This window comes from Rhineura floridana, chromosome 8 (assembly GCF_030035675.1).
Source record: "Rhineura floridana isolate rRhiFlo1 chromosome 8, rRhiFlo1.hap2, whole genome shotgun sequence".
Lineage (NCBI taxonomy): Eukaryota > Metazoa > Chordata > Lepidosauria > Squamata > Rhineuridae > Rhineura > Rhineura floridana.
Genome location: NC_084487.1, coordinates 65,439,641 through 65,464,143, shown reverse-complemented (window position 1 = coordinate 65,464,143; position 24,503 = coordinate 65,439,641). Strand labels below are relative to the sequence as shown.

General features: G+C 42.6%; 1 protein-coding gene across 1 annotated transcript in view; it reads left to right on the top strand.

The window, feature by feature from the left end:
- PTPRQ (protein tyrosine phosphatase receptor type Q) overlaps nt 1-24,503 on the top strand; it is a 185,228-nt gene that overhangs the window by 5,419 nt on the left and 155,306 nt on the right. The window contains exons 4-6 of the mRNA XM_061582736.1: nt 234-303; nt 921-1,120; nt 11,257-11,491. Coding sequence (XP_061438720.1) covers nt 234-303; nt 921-1,120; nt 11,257-11,491 — 505 coding nt within the window. The remainder of the gene's footprint in view (nt 1-233; nt 304-920; nt 1,121-11,256; nt 11,492-24,503) is intronic.

The following is a 24,503-nucleotide window of genomic DNA, read 5'->3' as shown; positions in this document are numbered from 1 at the left end:
CCACATCTATTTTCACTGAAATGAATAGGAGCTGTGCAGCATCACTCACTTGGTCTTGCACAGCTCTTTTTCATTTCAAAGAGGCTTGTGCAGAAGAACTTCCTGGTGGATTGCATCTACTTTTTTACGTTTTTAGTTTACAGAAATGTGTGCTGCCTTCTAATGTCTTTACATGTTATTTATATTTGTCTGAAAATAGATATCCTAATACCATTGAATTTGGTCTATTGCAGGTTGCTGCTGAAAACAGTGCTGGCATTGGAGTATTTAGTGACCCATTTCTCTTTCAAACTGCAGAAAGTGGTAACTTGATTTATGTGATGGTTTTAATTAGATTATTAGAGTTTGAAGAATTAAAATGTGACCATGGGTAGCTTCAGCTACGGCTGAACCAGTCCAGATGTGTAGGCGAAAAATGGAAGAAAATCTGGGAAGCTGACAACTTAGTCCCACTTCTTCTGTTATTGATTTTGCAATCTACCAAGAATGTTGCCATGTTCTAGATAAGCCCTTCTGCAGCTGAAAATTCTGGTTATTTTTTACTGGGCTACTAGCATACTTATGCAAAATGATTCCTTGGCATTTTTGTACATGTGTGTGGGTGGATTGTTCTGTGGGTGAGAAATTGAGATTGATTACAGCTGTGCATCAGTGAGAGAAATGTATAGAAACAGATTGATGAGCCACTCTCTGGACGAAAGTGGAAAAGGGAAATATGGGTTAGGCATTATACTGAGCACTTTTCTCTGTCGAACTCTGAGTGTCTGACTAGGATACTCATGTATTAAAATGTGGCTCTCACTAGGGTAAAAGTGATAATTATGATTCTAAATCCTGTTTAATATTGAAATACATTCAAATGTGAACATGTGTCAAATGTATTCATTACTATTTTTCTGAGTTTGGCTTTGTTTTTAAAGCTCCAGGTAAAGTGGTGAATCTCACAGTTGAAGCTTTCAACCATTCTGCTGTAAATCTTACTTGGTTTCTACCTCGACAGCCAAATGGAAAAATAACCAGTTTCAAAATTAGTGTGAAGCATGCAAGAAGTGGGATGGTGGTGAAAGATGTCTCTGTCGAAGTGGAGGACCTTCTGTCTGGAAGGTTACCAGAATGTAATGTAAGTAACGTAAAATGTTTTGGTTATGGATAGACATAAGAATTTGACATTTCTGTATTTTGCAGGTCTTTCTTTATTTTAAAACTATGTATTTCATGTCAAAAAATCCAAAGGGCTTTACTTGTTCAGAAGTTGATTCAATGTTATCATTGTCAGTTTAGTTTGTATTAATCTCTTGGATACTGATTGTGTTTCCTAGAGTGGGTAAATGCTGCAATATTCAGCTACAGATTGTGATCCAGAGGGTGGACCATCTAGGCATACACCTTTTTTTTCCTCCTGAGTTTTCTTCTTAGGAAGAAAACTCACAGAATCCCCAAGATGCTACTTGAACTTTCCCAAGTTTAAAATAGAATTTGGAGATTAAAACTAAACCCACTTGCCTGGAAATAAGCACCACTGGACTTAATGGGACTTGCTTCTGGGTAAACATATGTGGGATTGTGCTGTCAGGTTGCAGTCCGATATCTACTTACTTGGAAGTAAGCCCATTGGGTTCAATGAGTAAACATGCATTGGATTACACTGCTAGTGTGAGAGCTATTTTAAGGGAAATTGCTTGCAAGGCATGTGTGCTATTTTGCCTTATATTTCCTTTTAAATAGCTCTCACATCATTCTTGTTATACTTTTAAAATTTAGTTCAATTTGGGGGTTCTCTGGAGCCAGTTAATGGAAGAGAGCCAGTGTGTTGTAGTGGTTAGAGTGTTGGACTATGACCTGGGTTCAAATCCCCACTCAGCTATGAAGCTCACTGGGTGGACCTTGGGTCAGTAACTGTCTGTCAGCTTGACCTACCTCACAGGGTTGTTGTGAAGATGAAGTGGAGAGGGGGAGCCAGTACACCACTTTGAGCTCCTTGTAGGAAAGATGGTATATAAATGTAATAAATAAATAATATGTAATTCAGGCCACATTATCTCATGGTTCTTTTCTGCACCTCTGCAGCAGGAGCATTTTGTGCAGCAGGAGCCACAGCTCCCAACAATGGGGGTAAGGTATCTTCTCCCCTCTGGGGTCTCGCAAGGAATTTGCATGGGCTCACAAGAGCTCTGGCAGGGGCAGGGTGGCAAGCCTTTCTTGTGTTGCTGGTGAAACTCATCAGCTTAGGTTATATCTCCACCTTGTGATCGCAGGCAGGAAAGACAAGTTGATGGAAGTAGATCGCTCCCAGAATTCCTCAGTTCACTTGCCTGCCTACATCGAACTGATCGCATTCTGCCTTTGCTCGCATTTTCCCTCAGGTTTTTTTTCTTCTTCTTAACTATCATTGTCTCTTTTAAAGCCCTTTCTCCTGCTGTACTGTTCTAGTGACTGTTTTTCCTTTAAAAAAAAGTTCTCTGTCTTTCTCGCCCTTTTCCTTTCTCTGCTTACTGCTCATAACGTAGCCCTTTTGGCGGGGAGTGGGGGGGGAGAACAAAACCGTCATATCTCCCCTTTGCTTACAACAAATTCTTTCAGCCTGGGTCCACCCGTGCCTTCATGTCAGATGTGTGTGTTGCACTCCGCTTGCCTCCTTTACCTTAGCGGGACCGCTGAAATGGCATCCAGCAATCATTTACCAGAGGCATCTACAGCTCCTGCGCTCCCTTCAGCCTGCAAGGCTAAGCAGAAGCGGAAACATTTGGAGCCCCCCCCCCAGCCAAAATGAAGCTCTGGGGGCAAAAAAGCAGTGCACTATGAAGCCATCTGCCTTGTGCCATGAACAGCAAGTATTTTCCTGTGCCTTGCGGTCACGAAGCAATAAAATGGAGGGGTGCTTTTTCCACTGTCATGGTGATACAGGGGATCAAGTTTATTAGCAGTGGGCTCCATCTCCTCATACCTCAGGAGAGGAAGAGTTTCTGGGCTTTCCAGAGTGACCCACTAGCTCAACAGACCCCTCCAGCCTTATCCCATGTCAGACAGCCTCCATCGCATACTCAAGGCTCTGATGATGCTGGCCAAGAGTTCCTCCTTAGTGCCAACATACTGAGGCAAACTAAACAACCCTTAATGGAAGAACTATCAGCAGAGTTAAGGGCTGCCCCTCCCCCTCCTGCTGCTTGTGAACCACAGCACATTGTGCCTCATGATTCTGCAGACCGTGGTGCACCTTCCTCATCACATGCCAGACCTCCTAGACAGTTGCTGGCGCATGCTAATTGCTTTAACCATAGGCAAGCCCATACCTTCATGGAACATGCCTCTACTTCTAATGCTCCTAACCCCTTAGTTTTGGATAGGGGTACATCCAGGGTCACCTCCCTCAGGGATGACCAGGTCACCCTTTCTATGAATGCAGATCCTCTTGACCCTTTTGTCGATCCTGGATCAGAGGGTGGGGAATGGTGTGAGGGCTCCAGGGAGGAAGAACACATGCCCCATCGCCTGTTCCATGATTCATGCTTTGCACCACTGCTGCACACAGTACTGACCACTCTGGAACTTAATTCTCCTCCTACTGACCAGCCTTCAGCCCAGTCTAAAGGCAAGGCAGTGCTACCTGAACCTAAAGCCTCGGGCTAATGTATTCCATTACCTAAGTCCTTTAAGGCTATCACTAAAGCTGAATGGGATACCCCTCTTCAGTATAAAAAAGCTGTATCTTTAGCTAATAAGCTTTATAATTTGGACTCTGAGTTTACAGACTTACTTAAAACTCTAGCCATTGACCACTCTGTTTTGGCTTGTGGCTAAAACTGTCCTGCTGAAAGATGGGGATGCTCAGCTCAAGATCCTAATGAGAAGTGCTTAGATTATTCTATACGTAGAGCCATGAGGCTGCAGCTCTGACCATAAGTACATCCTGTGCTACTTCTGTCTTCGCTTGTGCAGCTTTAGTTTGGCTTGATGATTTAATTGAAAATCCCAACCAGGATCCGGATCGCTTATACAAGACTCTGCTGAAAATTTATAGGGTGGCTGTCTATGTAGCAGATGCAACTCTAGATGCCACCCAACTTGCAGCCCGGTCCCTTGTAGCAGATGTGGTGACCAGGAGGACCTTATGGCTGAAGCATTGGGACGCAGACACCACATCAAGACTCAACCTTTCCACAGCTCCTTATACAGGAGGAAAGGTGAAGAGGCATTGAAAGATGTTCTGGTGGAACCACGGGATAAGAGAAAGGCTTTGGTCTCACATAGAGATGATAGGCATTTTCTTTGCAAGTACTCTTCATACCAGTTGAGTAATTCCTTTTGTGACTCCCGTCCACCATCAAGTTATAAGGGTACCAGACCAAGCATAGGCAACTGGAACAGACCCCACTTCTCTCCACATTTTCAGCAAAATCCCAAGCCCTCCACCTCCACTAAGGGTGGATGGAATCAGCAGTTGTAACGATGCCACTGTTCCAGAAGTCAGGCCCAGGCTACAGCAATTTTCCCAGCTTGGGAGTCTTCAGCCACCAACAAATGGGTTGTAAACACCATCTTTCAGGGCTACAAACTGGATTTCTGTGCCTGGCTGCTCTCCCAATTTCTTTCTTCTTCATTTTCCAACTCTCAGGAGAAGAAGAACATCGTTCAGAAGACTATACTTCATTTGTTATCTTTTTTTTCTTTCAATTAATTTTTATTCAAATTTTCAAAACCAAAACAATACAAAAAGAAAAAACACAAATCAATAACTAATACAATAAAAAAGGGAAAAAATATTAAAATATTGACTTCCGATTTGTCGTAGTTCAGCTATAAGTATAATATATAACAAGCCTGTCTCTTAATAGATTATAAAATCACCTTCCTCCAGCGGTTATCTTAATTGGTATCAAATCTCATTAACATCATATCATTTTATTCTTCCACAAAAAGTCAAAGAGAAGTTTCCAATCCTTGAGATATATGTCCATCAATTTTTTTTCTAGATAAACATGTCAATTAATCCAACTCATCAAGTCTACTAAGTCCAGTAATTTCAAATCGCTCTTCTTCCATTATCCTTGTTGGTTCCATCTTCCATCTTCCATCTTTACGCACCCAATAATCTTGCTGTCATAGTCATATAATAAGAGTCTGATAGGAATTTCCTTTATCACAGATATTTCCTTGCCATCAATTCTGAACGTATCACTGAAGTATTGTTGCAAAGCCGCATCTCTGTTCCTCTTTTTTACAGAATACACTAGCACATCTCTTGAAGATTTTTCCATTGACACAGAACAGGGATTAATTCTGTTAACTTTCTCCATTTCAAGTTTCATCAAATCCTTCCAGTCCAGGAATTTTTTTCGAACCGATAATATCTTTATCTCCAATCTCTTCATCAATTCCTTCAGGGACAGCGCTGAGTTCCAAACCGTAATATTTGTCTCCAGGATCCATCACAGCCAGGAAATCCAAATCTTTTTCCAGGTCCATATTTAATCCAATCTCCATAGTTTGAACATTGCCTTTAATTTTTCTTTCATCCTTTTTTGGTTTTCCAGATCTATCTTTATTCTCCTTTCTCATAGAATCCTGAATTTCTTTCAGCTCCTGTCTCATTTCGTCAAATTCAATTCTCAACGCTTGACTATTATTTCTCAGTTCTTGTTTTATTGAGTTAATCCCATTCATTATTTTCTGAAACATATCTAAAGATAAAGTCCCTTCTTGTACATCCATGATCTTCTTAATTGTCATTCTTAAAACCAAAGGAACAAAACTCCTTCAATTTTCAATGTCCCAAGCAAAGAGCAATTTATTTTTTTATCCAGTTACAAAGGAGTTAATCTTTCAAACCAACTGACGTCACACTCTAGACAGCCCTTATCTCTTATATGCCCAGAAGTGCAAAAACAGCTTTAGTTCACAGCGTCCAAATAACTAGTAGCAGAAAGAATGAGCAGATTCGTCAAAAAAAAAAAGTAGACCAGAAAAAATAGTCCCAGACATATATTACACAAAAGTCTTATAAATCAAAAAGATTTTTCTTTTCTCTTCCAATCAGAAACCCCTCATCCATTGTAATCTTTATAATGCTAATTTCCATGTCAGCTTTTTGCAATAAAAAAAAGATAGATTATTTTTATTTTCTTCCCCCTTAGTTCCGTGAGTAAAAGAGAAAGTTTTGACTCACCCAGGTTTTCTTAATTGCTGGTTCTTTGACAAATCTCTTTAGCTGTATAGATAACTAAATAATGAGCGTAGACAGGAGAATGCTTGCCTGTTAGACCGTTTTTCTTTAAAGAAAAAAAAACGGCTCACTTATTCAGCTGAGCTAGCTAGAAATCCTAGCTCTGTCCGAGCTGCTGGAAGACCTTCTTTCACAGACAATTCTGACGAATTCCAGTCTCCAACAAACACAACAAAGCTGTGTGGGAAATCTCACGTTTCTTCCTTATCCGGAAGAAATTATCCCCAGTCAAAAAAACCCCTTCTGACTGGATTTAAAACTGAAAAAGTTTCATCCAAGACGGGAGCCCGTCTCAGAGGCTGCACAGGCGGAGGGATCCTCCTGGGAAGTCCACTTCATTTGTTATCCATGGTCATTGAGCTGGTGCCTCCAGGTGAGTCCTTCTTCGGTGTCTACTCAATTTTTAAAAAAAATGTTTTTAACATTGTTTTGTTTTAATGTATTTTAAGGTCTTTTTATGATGTTTTAAAGTGTTTTTAGTGTTTCTGTTTGCCGCCCTGGGCTCCTGCTGGGAGGAAGGACGGGATATATATATCAAATAATAAATTAATAAATACATAAATATTCTTTGTGGTCCTGAAGAAGGACTGAAATGCCTGGAGGGCTGTCCTTAACCTCAAATTCCTGAACCAGTGGGTCGTGTACAGGAGGTTCAGGATGGAAACATTGGCCTCCATCAGAGAGGCACTACATGCTCATGACTTCCTTACATCAATAGACCTGAGGGAGGCTTATCTTCATGCACCCATTTATCCAGAGCATTGGAAGTTTCTCAATTTTTTCTACAAGAGCCAGCACTTTCAGTTTCAGGCCCTTTCCTTCAGGTTGGCATCAGCCCTGATGGTATTTACAAAGATTATGGTTGCCCTGGTGGCACATCTCCACCTTCAGGGCATCCATATTTACCCTTACCTGGACAATTTACTAATTCACTCTCCATCCAGACAGAGATCTACAGATTACATTGGATTGCCTACAAGACCATGGCTTCCTAGTGAATTTTCAAAAAAGTCACTTACATCCAGCTCAAACTCTGACTCATCTGGGGGCCTATCTGGACACCACTGAGGGCATAATTTCACTGTCCCACAACAGAATTCAAAGCATCAGAGCAGTGGCCTGACTCCTATCATGCTCCAAACATGCAGACCTCATGTTTCTGGCAAGGGTGCTGGGCCTTCTGGTATCAGCCTCACAAGTGACGACATGGGCCAAGCACTATTCTTGCAAGTTACAATGGGCTCTCCTTTCAGGATGCCATTGCTGCCAGGTGACATATCCAGATTCATATTTCTCCAGACCTCCAGAAAGCAATGACCTGGTAGACCAGCCTCTAACATCTAGAGAAAGGCTGTCCTTTCAGAGATCCGACTTGGGTTTCCATCACCACAGATGTCAGTCTCCTAGGGTGGGGGTGCCCATTGTCAAGGCCACTTCATCCAAGGTCGCTTGTCTCCAGCCGAAAGAAGGCAGAGTATCAATTTTCTCAAGCTCAGGGCAGCATGTCTTGGCCTGCAGTTCTTCGTACCTCAACTCCACCTCTCTCATGTTCTTATTGGAACCAGCAACAATACTGTGAAAGCACACATAAACAAGGGAGGGACGAGGTTGGTGGAGCTGCAGGCAGAGACTTGCCTTCTCATGAACTGGGCGGACCACCGTCTACCTTTCCTAGCTGTAGAATACATCAGCAGCTCCTCAAACATCCAGACTGACTGGTTGAGTCGCAAAATGATAGATCCAGGAAAATGGATGCTGAACTGCACAGTATTTTGTCAAATCAGAAGTCACCTAGGGAGACCACTAGTGGATCTCTTTGCCTCCCAGGAGAATCATCAACGCAACAGGTTCTTCTTTAGGTTCCACTCTCCCAAAGCGGAAGCAATGGATGCTCTATCTACTCCTTGGCCTCCAGGGCTGCTATATGCTTTCTCTCCAATCCCAATTCTTCCTTGAGTGGTTTGCAAGATCAAGGAGGAAAAGGCCACAGTGATTCCTGTGGCTCCTTTCTGGCCTCAGCGCCCTTGGATATCGGACATTCTGAACATGGTGGTGTCCCCTCCTTGGAGGCTGCCACAACGTCTGGACCTGATATCACAAGGCCCTCTACATCATCTGGATCCCAGTTGACTGTAGCTGACAGCCCGGCTCTTGAATGGAGATGTGTAACAACACTTGGCCTCAATGCAGACGTGATCGACACAATCTTAGCATCCAAATGTCCTTCCACATCCAGATGCTCTTCTTAAGGTTTTTCCACATGAAGCCCCAAAATTTCTACTGTTCTAGCCTTTCTCCAAGCTGGACTCCCAAAGGGCCTCCGGCCAAACACACTGAAGAGGCAGGCTGCAGCTATATCTTCCCTATATAGCTTCCCTATCCAGAGTATCTCCCATATCTCGCCACCTTCTATTGAAGAGATGCCTTAGGGGCGACCCTTCAATGTTGTCCTATGGTGCATAGATACCCATCTTGGGATCTTCATAAGGTGCCCAGGGCCTTACAGAAACCTCCCTTTGAGTCCCTCAGTAAGGTTTCCCTTAGACTTCTATCACTGAAAGTCCTTTTTCTTGTGGCGATAACATCTGCCCGTAGGATTCCAGAATTAAATGCTCTATCAATAGCTAAGCACCTCTGTATATTTCATTCAGGCAGAGTGATCATCCATATGGACCCCTCTTTCCTCCCTAAAGTACTTACAGATTCCATAGACAGCAAAAGTTAATCCTTCCCACCTTTTGCCCTAACCTGTCCCACCCCCTCAAAAGAATGTGGCATTCATTTGACGTTAGGAGGGCCCTCAAAGTATACATTACTAGAACAAAAGCCCATAGACAAACGGACTCTCTTGATCTCCTTCCACCTGGCTTCCTTGGGGAAGAGGGTCACTTCCCCTACACTCTCAAGGTGGATTAGGACATGTATAGCACTTGCCTATGAGTCACAGGAATTGCCAATCCTGACTAGAATTACCACCCATTCTACGAGAGCTGCTGCCACCTCTGAAGTGCTATCAGCCAATGCTTCTTTGGAGGAGATCTGTAGAGTGGCCACTTGGGCATCACCCAGTTCATTCACCAAACACTATAAAATTGACAGGTACACTTTGGCAGAGGCGGCCTTTGGCCAAAGGGTTCTACAGCAGGTTCTATCTGCTTGATGGACAGCCTTTTTTATGGCCCTTTTATATATGGCCCTCCCTACATGGGAAGCTTTAGAATATCCCAAGATGATGCGTTTCACCAGCAATACGAGAAAGAACCATTGGTTTCCTACCTGAAGGGTAGTTCTGTGTTGCTGACAGAAATTCATCAGCCTCACCCTTGTGCCTATCCTTCCCTGTTTATCTGGGGTTCTCATGTAATCCTAAATTAAGGGAAGTAGGTTCTTGTCCTCCACTACTGCATGGTTGTTTATTCCTTTGACCTATTTGAGCTTGGCGAGGATGCAAACTGAGGAATGCTGGGAGCGACCTACTTCCCTCAACTTGTCTTTCCTTCTGCAACCACAAGGTGGAGCTATAACCTAAGCTGATCAGTTGCTGTCCAGCAACACAGAACTACTCTTCAGGTAAGGAATCAATGATTCACAACATACTCATACTCTTACTCTTCAGGTAAGGAACCAATGGTTCTTTTTCACTGGTGTTTCCTCACCCCCCCTCTCCCTCCCTCAGTTTTAGGTTCTTCTGAAGACTTTGTTAGCTGCTGGTTAGGAATTTTACCCCCAGCCACAATTGGACTTGAGTTGGAAGGTTTTCAGATTTCTGTCAGTAAGAGCATTTGTTATTGTTAGCTGTTACTTTTTCATTTTGTCATAATTTGAGTGATAAATGGCATTAGGCAAAATCATCAAATTAAGGGAGACCTCCATAAGGAGTTTTGGAGGCAATGTCCAACCCGTAGCCCTAGCTCGGGGTGCTGGGCATGACATCACCTCAGGTTACCAATGGCTTCCCAGATGCTTGGCCTGCACCACAATGGGGACTATTATCCTAGTAACTCCCATTGGTGCATCCAGCATGCAGACTTGGTATGGTTTCGAACAGCAGATGGGTTGTTCAAATTTGGATCCTTACCTTATGCTATGCCAGCCATGCTTATTAGATGGGTTGTTCAAATATGCCATGCCAGCCCTGCTTAACTGCTGTAACGAATAAAGCTCAGGCCTATTTTTAAGTGGTTTGTTTTATTTTCTTCGCTCATTTCTGGGGCTGCATCCATTCCGTGTTCCACACAACCAACACATTGCTTAATTATGGCTGAAAGTTAAAGTCTATAGTAGCAAGAATGAGACATCTATATGCCTAATGTTTCATAACTAGAACAGTTACATTAACGAACATGTTTCTTGATAATAATGTTCATCCACACTAATTAGAGGTAACACCTTATTCTTGTAAAATGTATAATGTTTATGGCTCCTGCGGATTGTTAAGACATTAGGCTTACATTTCATTCAAACAAATGGATTTACAACAACAAAGAGTCTTTAAACATTATGACAAATTACACAACGGTGACAAATAACAACAGTGTTTGTTGTGTGGTGCAACTTGCACCAATTGTGTTAGATATTGTTGTGCTGTTGCAAGCTATAGTGATCAGCATTCATTACTTTACAGCCCAATCTGCTAATTTTAATGGTAAAGATGGAGAGTGCTAGAAACATAGTTTGGAAATGCTTCATTACAAATGCAAGTTTGGTTCTCTCAGGTGTATGCAGGTTCATTAAAACCAATTTACAAGGGTTGACGCAGAACTCAGTAATCTGAGCTGAGCATAATTTTGTACTTGGTTAGGAAATAACTTCTGTTTTCGGAGTTGTCAAAAGAAGAAGAAGAAGATGTTTGAATGATCAACAGTCTGGCATCTAAGGTTTTTATTCTTTTTTCCTTATTTATTTCCATTGAGTTATATTGCTGCCTGGAGTGTTTTTAAAGAAAGTTTTGGTTGTATTCTGTTTCGTAATTAGCACTCCCATTGGCATTGTATTTGTTATGGAATAGATAGTATGAAGCTATTTTGTCTTTACAGGATAACAGCGAATCATTTTTGTGGAGTACTACCACTCCTTCAACTACTTCTAGTAAAACTACCTTATTTATCCCAAGTACAATTGCTCCCAGCAAAATGAGCTCTCTCTGGAATGAACCTATCAGTTTTGTTGTGACTAATCTCAGGCCATACACAACTTACCTTTTTGAAGTTTCTGCAGTTACCATTGAAGCTGGTTATATCGACAGTGCAATTGTCAGAACACCAGAATCAGGTATGTATTTTTTAGGGATGAGATGTTAACAAAAGCAAACCAATTGTAAAATATTCACAATTGTTTTAAGATGCAGCACAACAACAGCAGGGACAAGTATATCTCAAAATTCTTTATGGTGTGACTTTCCTTTTTCCTGGCAGACTCACCCACATAGCCCACATTGGGTTATCAGCCCCCACTAGCCCAGGCAGGAAATCTCTCTTGTTAATTTGAATGCTCCTCCTCCTATCCCTCTCAGTGTCTCCTCCATTTCGATTTCCTGCCAGCCCATGCAGATGGCTCTACTCCTTCTCCGTCTTTTGTTTCTGGCTTGCTATTAGGCTTTAGTTGGTTTGTTACCCTCAGGCATTTCTCTATTATCTTATCTCTATTCAGATTTTTTCCCCTTGGCTTCACTTAAAAAAACCCCACCCTTTGCTTTGTTGGTTTTTCCCTTCAGGTGTTTTTTCTCTATTTATCCTTTCCTTCTCTCACTTCACTGCAAACAAACGAACAAAAAACCCTTTGCTGTGCTTTCAGCATCTTTCTTTTTGTTCTTTCTTTTGTTATTTCTTTCTCTCCCCCCTCCCCTATCTGTGGGCCCGGCCAGAAAAGCGAAAAAAGCTGCCTCTCCTCACAAGAGGAGCCAAAGGACCCAAGATGAAGCAGCAGGGCTACAGCCGAAACAGTAGAGCTCCTCTGGGAGGCAAGCTGAGTGCCCATTTAGGGCTGCTGCCACGGAGCTGACTCAGACGACCTTCACCCGGCTCTTCATCAAACTTCAAGGAAGATTCCCCCTGAGCCGGAGGGCGAGGGGATGCCTCTGTGCAAGCCGTTTACCCCCTCTCCCCACCTTCCAACCTGAATATCCCTTCTCTATCGCAGAGGTGGAAGGCATTGCCATGCATGACCACCAGAGGCCCCCAGTGGATCACATGAGTCCAAGGCACTATGAGCCCTCAGGAGAAGCATGTGTCTGAGTTGTTTAAGCCCGTTTCCTCCACTTGGATGGTTTCAGAGGTGGCACCCCGGAATGCAAACCTCAGACCTTCTTTGCCTCCAGGCAAGACCATTAAAGAGGCAATTGGTAAAGCAGATAGCTCACAAAGGCATAAGTCTAAAAAGCATAAAAGACGCCTGCCTTCTTCAAGTTCCTCATCCTCCCTCCCCTTGCAACAAGAAGTAAGCTAAAAAGGCACATGAGAAGGCCAAAAAAAAAAAAAAAAGCTAAAAGTAAGTCCCCTGACAACTCCTCAGAGTTGTCTCCTAGGAACTACCCTCTGCCTATCATATCTGGCACAAGGGCGCCTCAGGTAATAAAGTTGACCTGCCCATTTCTCCAGTAGGAGACCAGGCAGTAAGCATTCCACAAGTGGATCTTTTAGACCCAGTGTCTAATCCTCCAGATTTTTCTATACTCTCTGAAACTGCTCCCAGTGTGGTGCTTGAGAGGGAAGAGGGGCAGTGGAGTTCCATGTCTGACCAGGAGGGGAACCCAAACCTACTCCTGAGCCATGCCTTTTCAAAGTGCAACATTTCTCCCCCTTTCCCCCCCGGAAGGCTGTTTCTACCATTTTGTCTCAAATGTTCTGAGCAGCCTTCAGAGGAACCACTCCTTAAAGGGGCAGCAGTTGTCCCGCCCTTGGAGATCTCATCCAAGACTATTCCACTACCTGAATCATTCAAAAGGCTGACTATAGCTGAATGGGACACCCCCCTAACCAGGAAAAAAGTCTGAAGCCTATGCCAATATTCATTCTAGATTGGAACCTGAAATGGAAGCATTTTTCGTTTTCCATCCATGGTTCAGCTACTTATTTATCTTAATACTGGGATTTACTTCTAAATGTACAGATGGGTCCTATAACAACCAGGGTAAAAAAGGTGGAGTTGGCCCTCAAAATGCAATTATGAGTCTGCCAACTTTATTTACTGGTGTCCCCCTATCTCCTTGGTGGCCAGGGCTTCCCTTATGAGGCTTTCTCAGGGAATGGCTGATCCAGGAATGAACACTGACAAATTATTCACCAGTCTGGGTGCTAGGAGGGCCCTTTGGTTAACTTATTGGAGTGTTGACATTACTTCTCATAATAATCTGTCTACAGCTCCCTTCAAGGACTTAACCTGTGCGGGGAAGAAAATTTGAAGAAAATTTTAATAGAGAAGAAAGACAAAGTAAGGCCTTTGGCCTCAAAAGAGATGATAAACATACTAACAAGAAATCTTTTTATTCCTTTTGTCCACAAAGAGGAGGTTTTGTTACAGGGATTTTCATGGACAGAGGCCAGCCTGAACCAGATCACATTTCTCCAGAAATCCAGCCTTTACCAACCCCAGACCTCGACCCAGCCAACCCCGGCAGGGGAACAAGCTCTGGTGACAGGACCCAGGAGGTCGGGGCAGGCTGCAGGACTTCACTCAGGTCTGGCAGCAGATGACCTCATATGTATGAGTAACACACACTGTGTTCCAAGGGCTCAAACTGGAATTCTCCTCCCTCCCACACCATCACTTCTATCCCCCACATGTCCCCAAGGATTAGACTAAGGCTCACAATATGACTCAACAGATAGAACACCTCCCTATCGGTGGGAGCGATAGAGCCAGTTCCAGTGGGAGATGAGGGGATGCGGCTTTACTCCCACCTGTCTCTGGTCCCCAGGAAAGGGGGGGTGCCTGGGCAGTTTTAAACCTTTGATCACTCAGTCAGTATGTTCTATTCAGGACGTTCTGGATGGAAATGTTAAAGTCCATCATGGAGGCATTGCACTTATGGGTCTTCATTGCTTCCATAGACGTCAAGGAGGCTTATTTACAGGCCCTAATTTTTCCAGACCATTGCAAATTTCTCTGCTTTGCTTGTGCGCATAGACAATTTCAGTACAAGGCCATGCCCTTTGGACTTGCTTCAATACCTTGAGTTTTCACCAAGCTCATGATAGCATTGGTGACACAATTCAGGCAACAGAAAATACACAAGATGACCTTTTGATCAGGACCCAATCACTACTTCAGGCACAAAGCAATATTAAGCAAATGCTGCTCTGTCTGAGGAGTCATGGATTTCTCATCAATGCCGATATGAGCCATCGGGTTCACCTAGGAGCCTTGGTAGACACCTCCACAGGGATTATCACCCCTGCACCAGACCCATAGCCAAGATCCAAGCCCCAGTCCAGTCCCTCATAGTACACAGATTCACAGACCTGATGAGCCTACAACATATGCCTGGCCTCCTGATAGCTTGTATGGACCTAATTCCGTGGGCCAGAGCTCATACCAGACAGCTACTGTGGCTCCTGCTTCCCCAATTGGATGCAATTGCAGCCAAAATGCACAAGTCAGTCTTGCTGCCTGCAGCTCTCAGACAATATCTCTAGTGGTCATTACCTCTCAGGCAACTTCTGAAAGAAGTTCCACTCCTTTTCCCCCAGCAAATTCTGGTCACAACAGCCGACAGCCTTCACAGGTGGTGTGCCCACTGCCTGCATCTTACAGCCCAGGGAACCCTGGACACGGGGGAGAGAGGGCATTGCATAAAGTGGTTGGAGCTCAGGGCAGTGGCCCTTGTCCTCAAACACTGCAGGCACATACGCCTTCACAAACACATACTAGTTTTAACTTACAACATTTCAACCAAATGTCATTTGAACAAACGATCCAGACATCGCCCAGCCAGCAGGGCATCATAAAATGAGCAGAACAAAATTTGGCGCCTCTGACAGCACAACACATCACAGGAGAGCTGAATGTAACAACAGACTTCCTCAGCAGACCTCAGATTCACTCGGGAATGCACTCTCAACAACAGAGCATTCAAACTGTTTCAGCTCCATCTGGGGTATCCAGTCCTCAATTTCTTTGCATCTTATCCCAAGACCCCTCACTTTTACTCAAGGTACCAGATTTCAGGAGTAGAAGAGACAGATGCGCTCAACATTCTGTGGCCTCAAGGCCTCCTCTTTGCCTTTCCTGTGGCTCCTGTCTTGCGAAGGTACTTCAAGAGGTCAGGCTACAACATTCTGGGTCCTCAATGGCCCAGGAGGCCATGGTTGTTTGAACTCCTACATCTAGCATTATCTCTTCCACTACCACACCGTCTCTCCACAGATCTTCTCATGCAGCATCCTAACAATAATCTCGGATGGCTCAACCAAGCTGCGAAGAGATTGAGTGGCAGATTCTCTGCTAAGCAAGACTAACACCAGCAGGTATAGTCATTATGAGGGCATCCAGATGGGCTTCCACTAACAGGATTTATGAGGCAACGTGGAAAGCCTTTCTCAGTTGGTGCAAACAAACTCACAAAAAACATGGACTTTAAGAAGCTGGAGATTCCAGTCACTTTATGCCTTTTAAAGGATGGCTTAGACCAAGAGCTTAAGCTCAATACCTTGAAGCATCAAGTAACATCTCTGTCATCAGTTTGCTCCAGGCCTGGATGAGTGGTGCTCTCAGGCCACCACATGTTAAACATTTTTTTACGAGGGGCAACTTTACTTTCTCCGCCCATGTTTCACAGGTTTCCTTCATGGAACCTAAACAAGGGGCTCAACGCCCTTACTAAATCTCCTTTTGAACCACTGGCTTCTGTGTCACTATGATTACTATCTTTTAAAGTAGCAGTTTTGGTGGCTATGATTGCAGCCAGGAGAGTGGCAGAACTCAGTGCTCTGTCTATCCAGGGTGATCTCTGCATTTTTTCACATCGACAAAGTAGTATTCAGGACAGACCCACCTTATATCCCTAAAGCCAATTCTGCCTTTCAGAGGTCTGAGGAACTGATCCTCCTTTTCCTTTCCCCTAGTCATCACTTTCATCTTGGAAAGTTATAGCACAAATTTGGATTTGAGGTGGGCCCTTAAAATTTGCATTAAATGCACAACGACATTTAAGCTGACCACTTGATCAGGGCCTCTATTGCATTAGCTTATGAATCCCAACTGCTTAGGGCTTCTGGTCACATTACAGTTCATTCCATCAGGCAGCAGCAACTTCTGCAGCTTTAGCCATCAACACCAGCATTGCAGAAATCTGCAGAAATCTGGGCAGTACCATCTGTATTCACTAGACACACTATAAAGTGGACACTTATGCTTCTTCCCACCCAAAATGGACTTAAACTCTGGTAGGTCCCAATGTGGGCTGTGTGGGTGAGTCTGCCAGGAAAATGGAATGTTGGTCACTTACCTTACGGGTCTTTTTCTGGCAGACAAAGCCCACATAGCCACGCCTCACCCTGTACTCATCCGCTCACTCTCTCAACGCATAGGTTCTTTCTATTCGGTTACATGTTATGCTGTTTTGTTTTTTCAGGCAACGCCCAGTTCTGTGTTAATGTTTTTCTTAGGTTTTATTCTACAGGTCCACAGAGTCTTAGGGCTCGGCCAGAAGGGAAACTGAGGAGATGCTGAGAGGGATAGGAGGAGGAGCATTCAAATTAACAAGAGAGAATTCTTGTCTGGGCTAGAGGAGGCCGATAACTCAATGTGGGCTATGTGGGTGAGTCTGCCAGAAAAAGACCTTTCACGGTAAGTGACCAACATTCCATTCACATATACATTTTGCCATCTGTTGCATTTTTTTAATTTAATTTTTTTTTTGCTTGGGCAAGCTGCAATCAATTCAATGAATATATTTGTGCTTTTTTCCAATAATGAGGTGTATTTAGGTTTTCTTCTGTATTAAATTAACATGGAGGGGATAGTATGAGAACAAGTGTGCCAACTCTACCCCCCATCACTGTTCCCATCACCCTCCATGAGTTAGAGAAATAACTTTTGAAGCAGGGAGACTTTCCTACTCTTATTGGCTCCCTATGATATGCAGAACCCTGATTTTCCAGGGTTCTAAGTAGTGCTGTGCTGAAACTTCTCCTCCACTTTGTCTTACTTTTTCTTTCACTGCAGAGGAGGCTTCTGTTTTTCTTCTGAATTCTCAGGGCACTTTATAATTTTGGTGGGTACAGACAGAGTTGAGGTCATCTTATTGTTGTGAGGTGGCAAAGGGTGATGTGTGGAGTTGGGTTGGATTTTGGCTCATTTTGCATTTTGGAGCAAACCTTCCTGTTTTGTCCCCCTTGAACCCATGCATGTATCAGAATGTAGATAATCATCATCACCATCGCTGCTTTTTTGTATGCCACCTTTCCGTAGCAATCTATGCTCAAAGCTGCTTACAACATGAGAAAAAAGTTACACAACTCACTGTTAGAAAATAAATTCAAATAGTCAATAAGTTAACAAAAACATCTTAAGAAACGTACAATAAAATGATACACCCTATAATTCCTAATAAGATCCAACAGTAAAATACAGAAGTATAATCCTAATAACAGCAAAACAAAAAACTGACTAGCAGAATTAAATTTTTACCCAAACAAAAGCCCCTAAACAACACCCCACAGTAAAGATGGTCTCTGGCATCTTCAGGTAGTGGTACCTTTTATAGCTGCAGTCAATCAAGGCCCCACCCTTCCAGGCCAGGTGAGGCTAGCAAGCAGGGAGAAAGTCTTACAGTCAAGGTGGTCTTTCAAGGTAGATCTTGATAAGTGGATAAAGATGCATAATCAACAAACCAATCCCTTGTAGCTTTACAAGCCTTACATACAGTCACTTGATTTTTAAAGGTTTTTCCCTAAAAAAAAGAATGTCCCCAAGAAGGACAAAACAGACCTGGTTTTGAAAACAAACAAAACTAGCATGGGATAGAAATATGTTGATCCATTCATCCCTAGCGGTGTGTGTGTGTTTCTTTCTATTAAACATTTCTCCTGCACTCTTCAGCTTCTCCAGCTCCCCACGCTTCCTGATCTGAAAAAGAAAAAGAAATAGGAGTTAAAACATGATGTCCTCCCTATCTGCAGGCTTCTGAGACTGATGCATGCTCTGAAATTGTTTTTAAGGAAATTCCTTCCTTTTACCTTTAAAATAACTTTTTTATACTTATTTTGTTAAAAGTAAAAAGACTTCACTTAAAACTAGGGATTGGTGAAAAATTCAATTCAGTTCACATTTCAAGCTGAATATATCAATTCCACAATTTCCAACACAATATGAAAACTAAAACACAGCCATCCTTCAAAATTCATACTTACTCAAATTTTGTGATGCAGTTTGCCAACCAATGTTTACAAAAATGCAAATGTTAGGGGAAAGTGTGCATAAAAATGAATATATGAGTAAAAATAACACAAAAGCTCCCCCTATCTGGATAGGGATAACCTGGCTTCAGTTGTCCATGCTCTGGTAACCTCCAAGTTAATTACTGCAATGCGCTCTATGTGGGGCTGCCTTTGAAGACGGTTCGGAAACTGCAGCTTGTGCAAAATGCAGCGGCCAGATTGGTAACAGGGACCAGACGGTTCGAACATATAAAACCGATTCTGGCCCGCTTGCATTGGCTGTCTGTATGTTTCTGAGCTCGATTCAAGGTGCTGGTTTTAACCTATAAGGCCTTACATGGCTTGGGATCACAATACCTGATGGAACGCCTCTCCTGACAGAAACCCATGGAAGGCCCTCCTCCGGGTGCCTACTCGGAGGGAAGTTCATAGGCTGGCAACAAGGGAGAGGGCCTTCTCAGTGGTGGCCCCCCAATTATGGAATTAAGTTAGTGACAAGGTGTGCCTGGCGCCAACACTGTTATCTTTTTGGTGCCAGGTCAAGACTTTCCTCTTCTCCCAGGCATTTTAGCATGTGTTTCTAAATTGCTTTTTAAAAATGTATTTTTAAATTTGTATATTTGTTTTTAATGTTTTTAATGTTGTAAACCACCCAGAGAGCTTCGGCTATGGGACGGTATACAAATGCAATAAAATAAATAAATAAATAAATAATGCATTATATGATGAAAAATTGCTTGTAAAATGTGTACATTGGTGAAAACTGCCTAGAAAATATGTTTATTAGGAGAAATGCACTAAACTGTTGGAGAATTTTCATTAGGATTAATGCAAATTGCTGCAGGAATGTGGAGAACTGAATTTAAGATTTGAAAAATGAGAAAGTGACAGAACCAAAACTGATGAATCTTTCCATCCTGACTTAAAACATAACAATGAACAGCTGTCAGATACTGTAGGCTGCCTTCTTGGCTTCTCATACTGACATGAAAGTCCAGCTGAGGACGTCTTGGGGTTTTTAGAAAGTATGGGCACCAAAGTAGACTGCAGAATGCAGACCACTGGAAAGATGATTGCATCAAATATGAATTTCACCAAATTCTTCTCTTCCTTTTGATCATTTTCAGGAGAACATGTATGAGTTCCTGTAAAGCATTACAAAATGTTTTAATTCTGCAAGGATAACAAAGCATGGCAATAAAGAACTCAAAATGGGGCAGGTTAATGGCCAGATCTGTAATCCCATTTCTTCTAATTTCTTTTAAAAGCAGCCTGGGTGTTAAGTGTGGGCTTTACACTTTTACTCAGTATTAGTTTTTGATCTCTCACCCCTCAGCTGCTATTTGCCTTCTTAGGAATAACATACGGGTACTTTTTCTTCTTCCCTGCACTACAAAGATCTTCATCTTTTGGTGGGACATTGTTTTTAACACCTTGAAGTGTGGTGATTTCCTGTAAATAAACGAAGAAAAGAAATGATTAACCTCTATATAAACACTGAAATTGTTCACTGAGCAAGATATGTTATTTAACCAGAATTGCAATCCTGTTTAACTTCTTTTAACATTTTAGAATAAAGCATTGATTGTAGCAGATGCCCTTATAGTTGGCAAGATAACAGAGAATGATGATATAATCTTCAATAAGCACCTAAAAAAATCCTTTGAATGGAAGAAATATTTATTTCCTTTCATTAACAGCTGTTCTCATTTTGACAGCTAGTGTAATATACAATATTTGTCCTTTTTATGACTAGCAATGCTTTTGAATAATGTCATGTTTGACCTAATCTTCATTACACTTCAAGCAGCTGAAGCATTTTGTCAGCTGTGCAGAAACAGCAATGTTAGGGATATCACTAACAAACTAAGTGTTCAAATAAATATTCTACGCAGTTTGAATTTATGGTCAAGATTATTTTTTGCAAATGGTGTACAAAGTTAGGATTTTAATTTTTTATGAGGGACCTTGTTGGTAGTTCCACCGCCCTCAGAAGTTTGAGGGGTGGTGGGCCGGAAAAGGGCATATTCTGTGGTGGCTCCTAGATTGTGGAATTCCCTCTCCACAGAGGTGCACCTGACATCTTCATTATGTAGTTTCCACTGTATCCTAAAGACACACCTCTTTGTCCTGGCCTTTGACACTTGCAATAAGTGTTTTCAGGACCCTCCCTATTTAAGTGACTATTTGTTTTAACTGTTGTTAATATTGAATATTGAATTGTTGTCCTGAGATCTGCTGAAGAAGGGTGGGTGACAACAACAACAATAATACTAAAATAAAACACAAAAATCAAACATTTCCACACACACACACACACATCTCCGCCAAGGCAACCAAGAGGCATTATCACTGTTCAAGGACACATTCCAGCCAAACAAATGCACTCAGAGAGGGTGCAGAAGCGGGGCAGTGAGTATGTGGCCTGGGAGAGTCCTGAGAGCTAGATAGGCTGAGAGGGCCGCATTTAACTCCTGGGCCTGATGTTCCCTGCCCCTACTTTAAAGTATGTCAAATGTTTGACTTCAAGGCTGAAGTATTAAGCTGAGAGAATATTCCATTTCCAGATGAATTTGTTTAGAACCAAGGGTAAAAATAACTTTGCTTTTTTTTTTTTAACCCAAAGCTTCTTCCATCCTGTTTTCCCCGTTACAGCCATCTATGACCCTGCTCAAATCCACATTGGAGGGTCAGAGTACCCTCCAGAATGCCATGGAGTAGGTCTTATGGTACCATAGCAGAATGGAACAGTCACTGCATGAGTAGAAGAGCCTTTCCAAACATGCAAGGCAACTTTATATCCATCTTAGTGTCTTTTTTCTATCCTACTACTGCTCTCTTTCCATGTTAGTATAGCAGTTTACAAAACTAGTTACAAAATTGGCTGCCATTTTATATTTATTTATTTATTAAATTTCTTAGTCGCCCATCTGGCTGGCTATCCAGCCACTCTGGGCAATGTACAAAATAAACATACAGATACAATAAACATTAAAAATCTGGACACAAGATAATAAAATCTAGCCCACTCCAAAAGCCTGCCTTCACGGCCTGGCGGAAACTCAGTATAGAGGGGGCATGGCAGAGATAATTTGGGAGGGAGTTCCACAGGGTGGGGACCACAACTGAAAAAGCCCTCTCTCTAGTCCTCACCAGTCTGGCTGTTTTGACTGAAGGGATAGAGAGAAAGTCTTTTGAGGCTGATCTTGTTGGATGGCATAGCTGATGATGCTGGAGTCACTCCTTCAGATAGACTGGGCCGAAACCGTGTAGGGATTTAAAGGTCAAAACCAACACCTTGAACTGGGCCCAGCAAGCAACTGGTAGCCAGTGCAACTCTTTTAGCATTGAAGTTATGTGATCTTGCCGGTGGCTGCCTTTAATCAGGCGCGCCACCGTGTTCTGTACAAGTTGCAACTTCCTGACCTTTTTTTTGAAGGGTAGCCCCACGTAGAGCACATTACAGTAGTCTAGGCGAGAGGAGACCAGGGCATGTACCACCGATGGAAGCAGGTGATTGGGAAGGTAGGGGCGTAGCCTCCGTATCAGATGGAGTTGATACAGTGCTGCCTGGCTCACAGCTGAGACATGAGCTTCCATGGACAATTGGCAATCAAGAATGATCCCGAGGCTGTGGACCTGGTCTTTCAGGGGCAGTTGTACCCCATTGAGCACCAGGTCCAAATCCCCTAAACTTCCCTTGTCTCCCACGAGCAGTACCTCAGTTTTGTCAGGGTTCAGTTTCAGCTTATTCCTTCCCATCCAGCCACTCACCGACTCCAGGCACTTGGACAGGGTTTCTACAGCCAACCTCGGTGAGGACTTGAATGAGAGGTAGAGCTGCGTGTCATCTGCATACTGGTCACACTGCAGCCCAAATCCTCTGATGATAGCCCCGAGCGGCTTTATATAGATGTTGAACAGCATCGGGGAGAGGATGGAGCCCTGCGGCACCCCACAAGGTAGAGGCCAAGGATCCAAAACCTCATCCCCCAATGCTACTCTTTGGTGCCTATCAGAGGGGAAGGAACAGAACCACTTCAGTACAGTGCCCCCTATGCCTAATCCCTCCAGGCGGTCCAACAGGATACCGTGATGAACAGTATCAAAAGCCACTGAGAGGTCCAGGAGGACAAGGAAGGTGCATTCACCCCTATCCAACGCTCTCCTCATATCATGCACCAAGGCGACCAAAGCTGTTTCAGTCCCATGTCCAGGCTTGAAGCCCGACTGAAATGGGTCCAGATAATCCGCTTTCTCCAAGTGCGCTTGCAACTGCTTCGCCACCACCGGCTCGACCGCCTTGCCCAAGAATGGTAAGTTTGAGATTGGGCAAAAATTGTTCAGATCTTGGGGATCCAAGGAGGGCTTCTTTAGAATTGGTTTTATTACAGCCTCCTTGAGAGCTGAGGACATCATGCCCTCTTCCAAGGATGCATTTACCACCACCTTGATCCCCTCACCCAGTCTGTTCTTGCAGCTCATAATGAGCCACGATGGGCAAGGATCGAGTAAGCAGGTGGTTGGCCTTAAGGCTGAAAGCACCTTGTCCACTTCATCAGAAGGAAGAAGCTGGAACCGATCCCACATCACTGGAGAACCACTGGCCATCTCTGGCTCACTCACTGCATCTATGACGTGCGGAATCGAACTCTTTAGACGATCAATTTTATCCACAAAGTGCTTTGCAAACTCATCACAGGAGGTCTTAGAATGTCCCATCGGTTCTGAAGCACCTGGACCAACATCAGTTTGCAATTCTTCCTGAAAATGCATTAACCTTTTAGTATTTAGTCTATTTCTTCTAATATAATATGCCTGCCTGCATTTTTGCCTAATATACACATTTTTGCAAAGCAATGTTCTCTAATATTAGAGGCATTTTAGCATGTTTTTAAATTGTTTTTTTAAAAAAAATAAATTGTGTATTTTTTGTGTGTGTGTTTTAAAATTTGTATATTTGTTTTTAATGTTTTTCATTGCTGTAAACTGCCCAGAGAGCTTTGGCTATGGGGCGATATATAAATGTAATAAATAAATAATATAATATAATATAACACATGTTTGTATGCTAATTTTCACTACTATATGCATTTTATACACACTTTTACTCCAGTATACACATTTTTGTACACATTCAAAATTCAGAGAAGTGTGAATTTCAAAGGATAGCTGTGTTTCAGGTTGCATATTGTTTCAGAAAGAGTTAAAGAGGAACGCACACAAGCAGGACTACAGCTGAACATCAAAAAGACTAAAGTAATGACAACAGAAGATTGATGTAACTTTAAAGTAGACAATGAGGACATTGAACTTGTCAAGGCAAGGATTATCAATACCTCAGCACAGTCATTAACCAAAATGGAGACAATAGTCAAGAAATCAGAAGAAGGCTAGGACTGGGGAGGGCAGCTATGAGAGAACTAGAAAAGGTCCTCAAATGCAAAGATGTATCACTAAACACTAAAGTCAGGATCACTGAGACCATGGTATTCCAGATCTCTATGTATGGATGTGAAAGTTGGACAGTGAAAAAAGCGGATAAGAGAAAAAACAACTCATTTGAAATGTGGTGTTGGAGGAGAGCTTTGCGCATACCATGGACTGCGAAAAAGACAAATAAATGGGTGTTAGAACAAATTAAACCAGAATAAATAAATATTGTGTTTTTAAATTGTTTTTTGTGTTTTAAAATTTGTATATTTGTTTTTAATGTTTTAAATTGCTGTAAACCGCCCAGAGAGCTTCGGCTATGGGGCGGTATATAAATGTAATAAATAAAATAAATAAGTAAATAAACTATCACTAGAAGCTAAAATGATAAAACTGAAGTTATCATACTTTGGACACATAATGAGAAGACATGATTCACTAGAAACAGCAATAATGCTGGGAAAAACAGAAGG